The sequence below is a fragment of the Dromiciops gliroides genome, chromosome 5 (assembly GCF_019393635.1).
Source record: "Dromiciops gliroides isolate mDroGli1 chromosome 5, mDroGli1.pri, whole genome shotgun sequence".
Lineage (NCBI taxonomy): Eukaryota > Metazoa > Chordata > Mammalia > Microbiotheria > Microbiotheriidae > Dromiciops > Dromiciops gliroides.
Genome location: NC_057865.1, coordinates 288981998 through 288994549, shown reverse-complemented (window position 1 = coordinate 288994549; position 12552 = coordinate 288981998). Strand labels below are relative to the sequence as shown.

Genomic DNA, 12552 nt, shown 5'->3' with positions numbered 1-12552 from the left:
TGGGAGTGGGGAGGCGGCAGCCCGGCCCCACCGTTCGCTGCCTCATCAGACCTCCTCAGGAAGATCAGATCACTTCTGGGCACCACTGTTTAAGAAGGACATTGATCAACTACTGAGTGTCCAGAGAAGTTTAGTGGGGATAAGATGGGAGGGGAGGACAGGTTGGCTGTCTTCAGTCACTAACATTTCACTAATGCTTTAAGGTTTGCAAAACTCTTTATAGATGTTCTCCTTGGATCCTCACAAAAGCCCTGGGAGGTAAGGGCTGTTATTACCCTCCCCCCCCAGTTTCTACAAATGAGGAAACTGAGGCAGAGATTAAGTGACTTGCCTGGGTCATGGAGCTAATGAGTATCTGAGACTAGATTTGAACTCAGGTCTTCCTGACTCCAGATAACAACAACAAAACAATAATGCTAATAATACCTAATAATATTTATATAGCACCTACTATGTGTTAGGTACTATGCTAAGCACCATATAGGTATTCTCTCATTTGATCCTCACAACAACCCTATGAGGTTGGTGCTATTATTACCCCCATTTTACATTTGAGGAAACGGAGGCAGATAGAAGTGAAGTGATTTGTCCAGGGTCACACATTTGATACATATTTGAGCTCAAATTTGTACTCAGTTCTTGCTGGCTCCAGGCCCAGCACCACTTAGCTGCCTTTTCAAGTATCTGAAGGAGGAATTAGACTTGTTTCGTTTGGCCCCAAAGGATAGAACCAGGCACAATGGGTAGAGATTTCAAAGTAATAAATTTAGGCTCAAAGGCAGGAGAAACTTCTTCACCTTGAGTACTGAGCTGCCCCAAAGTGGAATGATTCAGGAGGCAGTGGGTTCTCCCTCCTTGGAGGTTTTTGGACCATTGGATGACCATTGGTCTGGTTTGTTGGAATGATTCCATTGAGGTCACCTTCCAGCTAAAAATGATAAAAAACAAAACAATAATAAAAAAGAATGTTAGAATTTTGGAACTGAGCAATCAACAAACCAACAAGCAAGTATAAAATAGATATATGAACAGACAGAGGTGCTAGATATCACCTCCCATGAGCCAGGCTCTAGGTGTGTGCCTGTGAGCTTGGGTTGTGGCCCCCAAAGACAAAACCGAAAACTTCTCCCTTCAAAGAAGTTACATTCTTTTTAAATTTTTTTTTATTTAGAAATTTTATTTTGCCAAATTACATGTAAAAACAAATTTTTACATCAAGTTTTTAAAACTTTGTGTTCCAAATTCTTTTCCTCCCTCCTTCCATACCCCACCAGGAATTCAAGCAGTTCAATATAAGTTATACATGAGCAGTCATGCAAAACATTTCCACATTAGCCAGGTTGTGAAGGAAAACAGAAAAAACAAAACTTCAGATAAAGGAACTAACAAAAAATTATGCTTTAATCTATATTCAGATACCATCAGTTCTTTCTCTGTAGATGGATTGCATTTTTCATAAGTCCTTCAGAGTTGTCTCAGATCATTGCATTGCTGAAAATAACCAAGTCATTCACGGCAGATCATCTCACAATATTGCTGGTTTTCTTGTATACAGTACATTTCACCCTGTATCAGCTCATGTAGGTCTTTCCAGGTTTTTCTTATAGCATGAAAGAGGCTACATTCTAGTGCGGGGAGGAAGAGGGAACAACAACATGTACATGTAAAGGGCTAGAGCTGTTATTAAGTGCTTACTGTGTGCCAGTTAGTATTATGTTAAGTGCTGGGGGTATAAGGAATGGCCAAAATTCCCAACACTGGATCTTATCTGGCTCTTGAAAGAACACCAAGGCAGCTAAAAGGTTCAAGCTCTGGGGGACAGCTAGTCGAGGGCCTGGGAGACGAGTGCAATATGTGAGAAGCAGCGAGGAGGCAAAAGAAGCTCCATCTTTGGGTGTTTGGAGGGAGTGAGAAGACCAGAAAGGCAGGGAGGGGCCAGGAAAGGTGTTTCAAGGCCACGTCGAGATTTGTTTGATCCTAGAGGGAGCTGATGACCACTGAAGGCTGAGCAGGGTCATGGCCTGGTCCCACCTGGGCTTTAGGAAAACCATGACCAAGTGGAGGATGGATTAGAGAGGCAAGATGCGAGGCAGATGGGCCAAGTAGAAGACAATGCACCAAAGCTGGGGAGAGAAGTACTGAGGGCGCGACTATGGGAGAGATTTGTGAAAATGGAAGAAGAAAGATCTGGCCACACCTTTGGATATGACACCAATGAGGCGTCAAGGTGGCCCCAAGGTGACGAACCTGAGGGAGAGGACATCTGTTTTGTACATCTGTGTGCTTGGCTCTTACCCCTGATAGAGAAGGGGCTCTTTGAGGACAGAGCCTCCAGCATCACTCAGCTCCTAGCACTGGCTCTTCCTGAAGGCTAGTGAGAGTGGCCTGCGTGACCCTGTATCCTCTGGCTCTTGGCTTATGCCCACCAGTGTGGGTCAACTGTCCTACCTCAGCTCATTGCTTTCTCTCTCCCCAAAGAAAGAAAACAAACTCCATCCAGCTAATTCATGATACTGAAGGTCTCCTTTCTAGAGCCCTTGAAGGCAGAACTGGCCTCCGAGGTCTGGGTTCAAGTCCTGCCTTTGATGACATTTACTGGCTGTGTGATATTGGGCAAATCTTCACCTGGAGTCTCCTTTCTCAGAGAAATCCCAAGCTCCTTTAAGGTTCAGGAAGCACTTTCCACATGCCAACCCTGACAGGTAGGGAGGACAAGTGCAAATATGGAAACTGAGGCTCAGAGAGGTGAAGGAATTTGTTCAAGGTCACACAGCTAGCAAGTGTCCATGCCTCATCACTCCAAGTCCAGTATCACACACACACACACGCACACACACTCACAAATATAGTTTGCAATGTCCTTGGACTTTCCATTTTCAGTTTTTAGTAAAAGGTAAATCTCTCTAGGATTTCCCTCCTTCGCCAAAGACCATTTAGTTCTCCCAAGTCAGAGAACCCCTCTGGTCAGTGCCAAGCCTTTCAAGATATAAGCCTTCCCGGGGAGATTTGGAGTCAGAGGGCCTGAGTTCAAATCCCACCTTGGCATGGCTTGAGGAAAGCTTCCTAACCTGTCTGGGCCAGTTTCTTCCTCTGTAAAATGAGGCAGTTGGATTAGTCTCTTTCCACTCTTAAATCTATACTCCTATGACCTTGGATGAGTCTCTGGGCCTCAGTTTCCCAATACGTAAATGAATGGCTGTCACTCGGCCTTCAAGGCCCCTTTAAGCTTTGACTCTTTGGGATCCCTTGAGGACAAACTCCTCCCATCCTACTCTTCTGGCCAGGACTGATCGCTCACTCCCTGTTCTTCCACCTTGGCAGTTTCACTATCGATCTGGGCCAGGATCCTGGAAATATAGCACTGCATTTCAACCCCAGATTTGATGAGAATGTCATTGTCTGCAACTCCCAAAATGGCGGCCACTGGGAGCAAGAGCATCGTGATGATCACATGTGCTTTAGGCCAGGGACGGAGATAAAGGTGAGAACATGGGATGGGGGTGGAAGGGTGTCGAGGGTCTTGGGCTCCAATCCCACCCCTGGGACTGTCTGGGTGACCTTAGGTATTTCACTTTTCTCCTTTGTAAAACAGGAAGGGTAATTCCTATGGTACCTGTGGAAGAGGGTCTAAAAGAGCGTGTGGGAACCCTCTGCACCCCTTCAAGTGCTAACAAGCCCTATTTCTGATAGGATTGTCAAAGACCAAAGTCAGGTGACAGTGTGGAAAGAGCCCAACTCAGCCTCCATCATTTACTTGCTGTGTGACCTCAGGCAAATGGCTTCACCTCTCTGAGTTAATTCCCTTTTCAGTAAGATGCTGGGGTGTTGGATTAGCTGCATGCACATTTTTCCTGGGTAGAATGTAAGTTCTCTGAGGGTAGGGACCACTCCCCCAGCATGGTGTTCCACACAGAATAAGTGCTTGTGGATGAAGAGGAGACAACAAAAATCTAAAGAGCTATTAGGACCCCAGTCCTTAGAGTTGGAAGGGAGCTTGGACATCATTGTCCCCTCCCCTTATTTTACAGGTGAGAGAAATGAGGCCCAGACAGGCTAAGGGACCTCCCTGATGTCACATAGCCAGTTAGGGCAGAGCTGAGGCGCATCGCCTAGGTCTAAGTCCAACACTAATCCCGTTAGAATCATGCTGCCTCTATTTGTTATTTTGTTTTGTCTGGCTCTGTGACCCCATTTGGGGTTTTCCTGGCAGGGGTTTGTCTTCTCCTTCTCCAGTTCATTTTACAGATCAGGAACCTGAGGCAGACAGGGTGAAGTGACTTGCCCAGGGCCACACATCTAGGAAGTGTCTGAGGCCAGATTGGAACTCAGGAAGATGGGGCAGCTAGGTGGCACAGTGGATAGAGCACCAGCCCTGGATTCAGGAGGACCTGAGTTCCAATCTGGCCTCAGACACTTGACACTTCTAGCTGTGTGACCCTGGGCAAGTCACTTAACTCTCATTGCCCTACCAAAAAAGAAAATAAAATAAAAAATAGGAACTCAGGAAGGTGACTCTTCCTCTACTATTTAGCTACAGTCTCATCTCCCAGTCCCCACGGTGGACAGGACATAGGTCCTGGAGAGGGAGCAGGTTGCTCTGTGTGTCTGTCAATGAATGGATTGGGCTGGGCTAGCCCCCTTCCTGCTTCTGGACTCACGATCCACCTGTGGTCATTCCCTTGATTGCACTTCTTGGATAACCCGCCTGGCTTTCTCTCCTTCTCCCCCCTCCACAGCTGACAGTGACCTTTGAGGAAGATGAATTTCAGGTGAAGCTTCCTGATGGTCACCAGGTGCAGTTCCCCAACCGTGGGAAGTGCAGCCACCTCCCTTACCTCTGCGTGAAGGGCATCAGCCTCACCTCCTTCAAACTGGACTGAGGATTTGGGAGCACTGCCCCTGAGCGGCTGCCCCTCCCCCTTCCCCCTCCCCATAAAGCCCCAATAAAGGCCTCTCCCCTGCTTCCTTCTCACTGCCAGGCTCCGCTGTTTCTTGGGGTTCTGGCAATCTGCCTTTCCAACCCTCACCACGGGTGGAGGGTGACTGAGCTGCTCTTCTGCCTCTTTTCCACCCCCTACACTATGACAGCTGGCAATGAACTCAGAGGGTGCATCCAGTGTCAGGGTTGGGAGGGGCCTGAGAACAGGGGATGCCAGAGCTAGTAGGACCCTTAGAACTCACTTAGAACTGCCTTCTCATGATCACAAGTGACCACAAAGGTGAACCACCAAGGCTGGAGCCAGGACTAGAACTGGGCCTCTCACCTCTAAAGTTGCCCCTGGGACTGGCTGGGGGCCGGGAGGAGAGTGGGCAAAGCTGAAGAAGAGGCCCACTACTGGCAAGGGAGTGTGGGGGGGGGTCTGTGATCTTGGGTGAGTCACCTCTGGGCCTTGGTTCCCCCCCCGCCCCCCCCCCGCCTGCCTCCCAGGGCTATTGTGCTTTGTGAGCCTTGCAGTTCCCCAGAAATGTGAGCTGCTGTTGTTTCTGGCAGCGCCCCGTGCCAGGCACCTGGGGGCAGGCAGGGGAGGGTCTAAGCCCCGTGTTCCCGGAAAGGGAGATAAGGCTCGTTCTCCCATCTCCTGCACACAGGCACACACCTGCACCTTTATCAGCCAGGACATTCCAGCCCTGTTATTCATTACCTCTAGGTCCCCCTGCCCAATGGCCACAGCTAGGGAGGCCAGGGGGCCGGTCGCCCTTCCCCTCAGCCCATGACATCCATCTCACAGGTTGGGGGAAAGAGTGGGTGTCCCACCACTCTCTCTGGAGCAGAGCTGGGCTCCAGGGTGGCTGGCGGTGAGCAAGACAGACAACAATAGACAGTTTCTCTGCGTTACCTGGAGGGTCGAGTTTGTATTTAAAAAAAAAAATCAAACCAAAAAACACCCCCCCATCTCTTTTAAACAGGCCGGATAGAGATCTCCGGGTGGCCAGAAGGCCAAGGCCGGGCATTCTTCCTGGCTGAGGTCATGGGGACCTTTGGGATGGCTTCTAGAACAGTCTAGAAGAGATGGGAGCAGGTGGTAGTCGTGTCAGAGAAGGAATCAGGAGGGCCCATCATCCCAGGTCAACAGCAAAGGGTGGGGAGCCCCACTCCAGGGAGCCCTAATGGGAGGCAAGACCCCCCCCCAGCCCAGAATGGACCCTCTGGGGGCTGGGCAGCAAAGTGGTGGTGGTGAAGACAATGATGTCCTGTGCTGCCCTCCCCTAGTCACAAAGGCTGCATTGTGTGGCCCCAGCTAGGCTGTGGGTGTGGCATGGGGGGAAGCTGGGCATCTGGTGCCCAAGGCTGTGGGGGGTCAGAGCAGGCTGTCAGCCACTCTGGGCTGACTGTTCCCAGAACAAATCCCTCTCAGCTGTTCCTCTTTCAGCATCCATCCACCCACCCTCCTGTGTAGGAAGCCTCATCTGACCAGGGAGGGCCAGGGGACAAGCCTGTCCTTCTCCCCCCTCCCCCTCTGAAGGCTATGTGTGTGTGTGTGTGTGTATGTGGGGGGGAATGCAATGGGCAGGGAGGAAGATTCCTGCCAAGGTTCTGGAAGCACCAGGGACTGCCTCCCCCCACTCTGGTTTGGCCTGTCGAGGATGAAGTGTTGGGACAGAGCCTGGGGGCAGGGGGTGAGATTTGAGGCAATGCCAGTTCCTTTCTTGTCCCTCCCCTGCTCTCCAGCTCCTTGCAGCTCCCAGCTTTGCTGCTGATCCTGTTGGGTGAAGCAGATCACCCCCTTCCACCCCAAATCTTCTGCCCTCCAAGATAGGGTGGGAGGAAGAACTTCAATAGAGGCCCCAGTGCCAGGCCCCTGGGCCTAGCAGGGCTACCCTCACATATTCACCTCATCATCCTCATCGGCAAATTGGAATGCCATTGCCTGAACTGTGCTGGGGACTGGGACCCTCACTGGCTCCCTCTCGGAGCTGCCCCTCGCCCAGCAAGGGGAGACGCCCAGTCCCTCATCCTGGCTCTCCCACGAGGCCCGGCTCTGAGGTAACACTCCAGCCAGCTCTTGCCGGGCAGTTGCCTCGCTATAGTGGGGCCTAGGGCCCCAGCTGCCCACCCAGTGTCCCCTGGCTGGGGTCAGGCTGACGGCCGCCCTCGGCTTCTCCCCAGTGGGGCTCTTTGACACTGACACCCCGTTGGGACAGTGTCCCTGAGGTCGGGGCTCTGGGGCCGGGAGCTGGGGCTCCGGGGCTGGGCTGGGCTCTTTCCCGGACCCCTCAGACAGGCTCATGGCATTGAGGAGCTCACTGAGGAGGGAGGGACCCAGGTCCAGGCGGAAGGAGAGCATGGAGTCGGAGCGATGCAGCTCGGGTTCGGAGTCTGAGCGGGGCAGGGAGTTGGAGCCAGGCAGGTCAGACTCTGAAGGGAAGGAGCTATCCTTGTCCAGGGGCCTCTCGGGGCCTAAAAGGCGGGGAATGGTGCAGAATCCAGAATCCAGGCCTGGAAGGGAGAAAGGAGCCAGGCTGAGTGAACTCCAGGCCCAAGCCTGGCCCCTCACCGTCACCCACCACACCCATCTACCCAGGGCCGGGCCCTCCTCCATGTGTCTGTCTCTTCCCTCAGCTACAATCCAGGCACCTTGGGAGCAGGCAGCAGAATGCCTGGGCTCTAGGAAGAGAAGCTCCATTCTGGTCATGATCCATATGGATCATGGATTCAGAGCTGAGGGAACCTAGAACCAACCTGGCTTCAGTGAAGCCGAGTCTTAGAGCTCATCCAGTCCAACCCTTCATTTTACAGATTTAGAAACTGAGGTCCAGAGAGTAAAAATGACTTATCCAAGGTCACTCAGCAAGGTGAGGACAAAGGAACAAAGAGGGCCTTTTCTTGAGAGGATTACGGGTGATAACCAAATTTAACTGGAAATCTTGTCTTTCTGGTCCCGAAAGGATTTGGTTATTGACCCAACTCTCCAGAAGTGATGAATAATCTGCACCACTTTTCTCCTTTGACAAAGGATTCTGTTATCAGTGGAAGGCAAAGGTTGCCTTTGTTTAACTCCCAGAGGGAGGAGGAGTGAGATTATGACTCGGTTGCTCAATTCTGGAATGTTAGTTAACCCAAGAGGAATTTTAAGATTCAACATTCCCACAATTTCAGGTAACACTGAAATCTTGGGGCAGAGTCATGTTGGATGACACGGGGCGACTAGGACTCTCTCTAAGCTACAAGTGGTTTGGACAGAGATTAATGTCAGAATAATCTGGGCGCCTAGAATTTGAGGTCCAAAAGAGAACCTCCAGCCCAATCCCTCATTTTAATACATGACTTCCCCAAGGTCACACAGGGTAGCAAGCTTCACAAGACCTGAACCTAGATCCTCTGATACCAACTTCCACTGAGCCTGTGGATGAGCCTAACATCAGTCATAGGCCGCCTCACTTTTCAGCCTCCCCTGAAGGCCGGCTTCAGTGTATGGGCAAAGGCCCTGTCCAAAGAACCCAGACGGATGTCAAATGGGCCAGGGAAGGTGCCCCTGCAGGAAGAGGTACCCAGGCCTTGTGCTCTTTGTGATACCCAGTGAGAGTGAGAGCAGGGCTGGGCTGAGAGTCAAGGAGGCCCAGGTTTGAATGGATGAAGAAGCATTTATGAAGGACTTGCCATGTGGCCCAAACTTCTACTTCCCAGCCTTTCTGAGCCTCACTCTGCCCATCTGTTAAAATGGGCACACTGCCTATCCCACAAGGTAGTTGTGGGGAAAGCCCTTTGTGAACCTTAAAAGCTTAGAGATTCAGGTCTATTATTATCATTCATACCAATGAATTCAGAGTTCTATAGAAGCTAATCAACTGACATTAAGGGCCTACTATGTGCCAGGTGGGCATCTGGGTGGTGCCACAGTGCACAACAGTCTGGACCTGGTGTCAGGAAGACCTGAATTCAAATCCAGCCTCAGACACTTAACTTGCTGTGTGACCCTGGGCAAGTCACTTCACCCTGTTTGCCTCAGTTTCCTCTTCTGTGAAATGAGTTGGAGAAGGAAATGGCAAACTGCTCCAGTGGGGTCACGAAGAGTTGGGCATGACTCAGAATGACTGAAGAACAGGTGGGCCAGGCACTGCAGGCAGAGACAATTCCTGCCCTCAAGGGGCTCATAGTCTAACTCTGGTGTTCGGGGGTCTCAGGAAATGTGGGCCTTTAACTGAGCCATGGGAGGAAGAAAAGGGAGCCAGGAGGGGAAGATGAGGAGGGAGAGTTGTAGGTATGGGGCTCAGCCGCAGAAGAGGAATGGAGTCCAGAGATGATGCACCTAATCTCATCTGACACCCCCAGTGAGGCAGATGCAATGTCCATGCAAAGCCACATTTTGTAAACAAAGGAACCAAGGCTCTGAGGTGACATATTTCCCAGAGATCACATAGCTATTAAGTAGAGAGGTAAGACTTGAACCCAGGTCCCCGTGACTCCTAGTCCATTCCTTCCCACCCACCTCCTGTTTAGACCACACCATGGTTTCATTAAATGGCTCAGGAAGAATTTCCTCTCTGCTAATGAAGACTCATATGACTCTTCTCTGCAACTTAAAAGTCTGGGATATGGGTCCTGGGCACAAAGGGAATTGACTTGACCAAGTTCATCCAGTCAGAATCAGAACTTGAACCCAGAACTTCCTGACTCAAGAGGCTGATGCCCCACCCCCTATATATCATGATGCCTCTCTCTCTCTCACTATAGTACATGTATGTTCATGTGTGTTCTCCTTTGACCTTCACAACAACCCGGAGAGGGAGGTGCTGTTATTAGTCCCACTTTTTTTGTTTTCTGTTTGTTTCAATCATGTCCAACTCTTCATGACCCCATTTAGGGTTTTCCTGGCAGAGATACTGGAGGGGTTTGCCATTTCCTTCTCCAGCTCATTTGACAGATGAGAAAACCAAGGCAAACAAGGTGAAGTGACTTGCTCCAGGTCACACAGCTAGTAAACACCTAAGGCTGGATTTGAAGCAGCTAAGTGGTGCAGTAGATAAAGTCAGGAAGACTCATCTTCAAATGGATTTCATTCAGTACTTAATTGAGGACTCCTGACCCAGTGCTCTTTCCACTGAACCACCTGCTGCCAGCCAGTGTGTTGTCCTATCTGCTTACAGATTGATGATCTAAGCATTAAATATTTACTCAACAGGGCAGCTAGGTGGCACAGTGGATAGAGCACTGGCCTTGGAGTCAGGAGGACCTGAGTTCAAATCCGACCTCAGACACTTAACATTTACTAACTGTGTGACCCTGGGCAAGTCATTTAACCCCAATTGTCTCACCAAAAAAATAAAAAAAAATATTTACTCAACAAGTCTTCAGTAAGCACCTACTATGTGAGAGGAACTAGAGATACAAAATTTACTTTAAAAAGTAGGCCTTAAAAAAAAAAGGGGCGGCTAGGTGGCGCAGTGGATAAAGCACCGGCCCTGGATTCAGGAGTACCTGAGTTCAAATCTGGTCTCAGACACTTGACACTTACTAGCTGTGTGACCCTGGGCAAGTCACTTAACCCCCATTGCCCCGCAAAAAAAAAAAATAGGCCTTGCTAGTCGATAAAGCACCAGCCCTGGATTCAGGAGTACCTGAGTTTAAATTCGATTTGATACTTACTAGCTGTGTGACCCTGGGCAAGTCACTTAACCCCCATTGCACCGCAAAAAAAAAAAAAAGTAGGCCTTGCCCTACTTATCATTGCATGGTCTGACCACTTAGCAAGCCAAAGGGGCTGAAGGTCACTCAAGGTCACCAGAGCCATGACTTACCCCATGCTAAATTGAACTGAATCCACCAGAGCCATAGGGAGTGCATTTTCTAAAGAAGGAGAAACCAGGGAGCAGTGTCCTTGGTTAGGTCAGGCCATCGGGCCTAGATTCCAAGGTCTCTCTGCCTGGTACTTTGCAAAGACCATTGGCTCTCAAGGAAGGGGGTCTGTGTGTAAATACCACCCCTGTGTGCCTATGAGACTTTGGACAAATGCTTCACCCATTAGGCCTCAGTTTCCTCACCTGTAAAATGAGGGAATTGGACCAAAAAAAAAATTGCTTTCAAGCTCTCTAGAGGGATGAGCCTAATTTCTCTGGGCTTACATTACTTTTTGCCACAAGGTGGCAGCATTGCTCCATGACTGCATCCAGTCCAGGCAAGCCCCTGACTCCCCAGTCCCCCTCTCCCCAAGGCCGGAAGCCTGTTCCCTTAAGCTTTGGAATATTGCCTGAAGACATCCCAGAAGCAGAGCGCTGAGCCCGAATGGGTGTTTGACATCCCACACAGGCTGCTGGGAGAGCTAGGTCCAGATTCCCCCTCCAACACCAGTGGGAAGACCTTGGGCTGGTCCCTTAACTTGGACCTCGGTTTACTGCTCTATAACATGGGAATGCCTGTAATATCTACCTCCTGGGGAGGGGGAAGCTCAAACCCTTGGAAAACTTTAAAAATAAGATACAAAACATCAGTCATCATGGAGCCCAACCTGGCTTTCACAGATGAGCCCCAGCCTGATTTTGGAGAGGGAAAAAAACAGGTCCAGAAGTGACCGGAAGGTCACCCAGCTAGACAAAAGCAAAGCTGGCATCTGAACCTGGGTCTTGGGGGACCAAACCCAGGGTCCTTTAGCATCATTGTTCGCCCTCCCCTCAAAGAAACAGATTCAGCCCTCCGGTAGGCTAGTCTGGAGCCTCACAGAGAGGCTGAGGAGAGCTGGGGGTCATGGAGGAAGTCAGCAGGGGACGGGCTGGGCAGAATTCACTCACCATAGCCATGGTGTCCGTCAGGGGACCCCCGGGGGCTGTCTCGGAAGCTCAGCTTGCCCACCACCATGTTGTCATAGCCGGCCTGGTGGAGCTGGGGCAGGGAAACGGCATTCTTGATGATGGGGGAGATGGCAGGCGGTTCAGGGGAGGAGGCCGAGGAGGTAGATCCTCGGGAGGGAGGGCCTCCCCGGCGGACCTGCTGCAGGGTCCGGAGCAGGAAGCTTCTGGGGGAGCGGCCGCCCCCTCGGCCCGCCCCACCATGGTTGCTGAGGAAGGAGGTGTCCCCAAAGACGTCCCCGCCTCGGCCCACGTGCATGGTGTGGCGGAAGTCGCCCAGGGGTGGGCTGATCATGTCTGCCGTCAGTTCGGCTTTCAGGGGTCTCCTCTTTCTATGTGAACCGGACATCCAGCCTAGCGCTGGCCCCGCTGCCTTGGGCTGCTCAATCCTCCTCATGTCCATGCCAACTTGCTTCTTAGAAGGGGATGGACGGTGGTCAAGGGCTAATGGTCCACCCAGGCCTCACCTTCTCCCCTGCCAGGAGCTGTCCTGGTCAGTCAGCCCCCCAGAGGAGGGTCCTCTTTTCTTCTCCTCACCCTTTCCTGTGCTCTTAGGGCACAGGTGCTGCCCCGGAGGGTGTGGCCTGTGGGGGAGCCATGGCCTTGGAAGGACTTGGGATGGAGCTCTCCCGGATGTAGCTGGAGCAGGTCTGACTGGCTGGACTAGACCCCGCTGGCTGAGCGGACAGGGGGGATTAGCAGGCTAGTCTGCCAGCTCCCTTCTTCCTGGGGGGGTTGGCTGGGGACAAGCTGGCCAAGTCCAGTGGGTGG

At 51.3% G+C, this 12552-nt stretch overlaps 2 protein-coding genes across 4 annotated transcripts in view; one reads left to right on the top strand and one right to left on the bottom strand.

Moving 5' to 3' along the window:
• Positions 1 to 4956, top strand: part of LGALS2 (galectin 2) — a 23616-nt gene extending 18660 nt beyond the window's left edge. For all 3 annotated transcript variants that reach the window (XM_043968028.1, XM_043968027.1, XM_043968029.1), the window contains 2 exons: positions 3322 to 3481; positions 4737 to 4956. In XM_043968028.1, the coding sequence (XP_043823963.1) occupies positions 3322 to 3481; positions 4737 to 4880 (304 nt within the window). In that variant the 3' untranslated portion in view covers positions 4881 to 4956. The remainder of the gene's footprint in view (positions 1 to 3321; positions 3482 to 4736) is intronic.
• CDC42EP1 (CDC42 effector protein 1) lies at positions 4911 to 12552 on the bottom strand. The gene is made up of 2 exons (XM_043968026.1): positions 11725 to 12552; positions 4911 to 7438 (listed from the first exon to the last, which is right to left on the bottom strand). The coding sequence occupies exons 1-2, from the start codon at positions 12182 to 12184 to the stop codon at positions 6822 to 6824; spliced, it is 1077 nt and encodes a 358-aa protein (XP_043823961.1). The 5' UTR covers positions 12185 to 12552; the 3' UTR covers positions 4911 to 6821.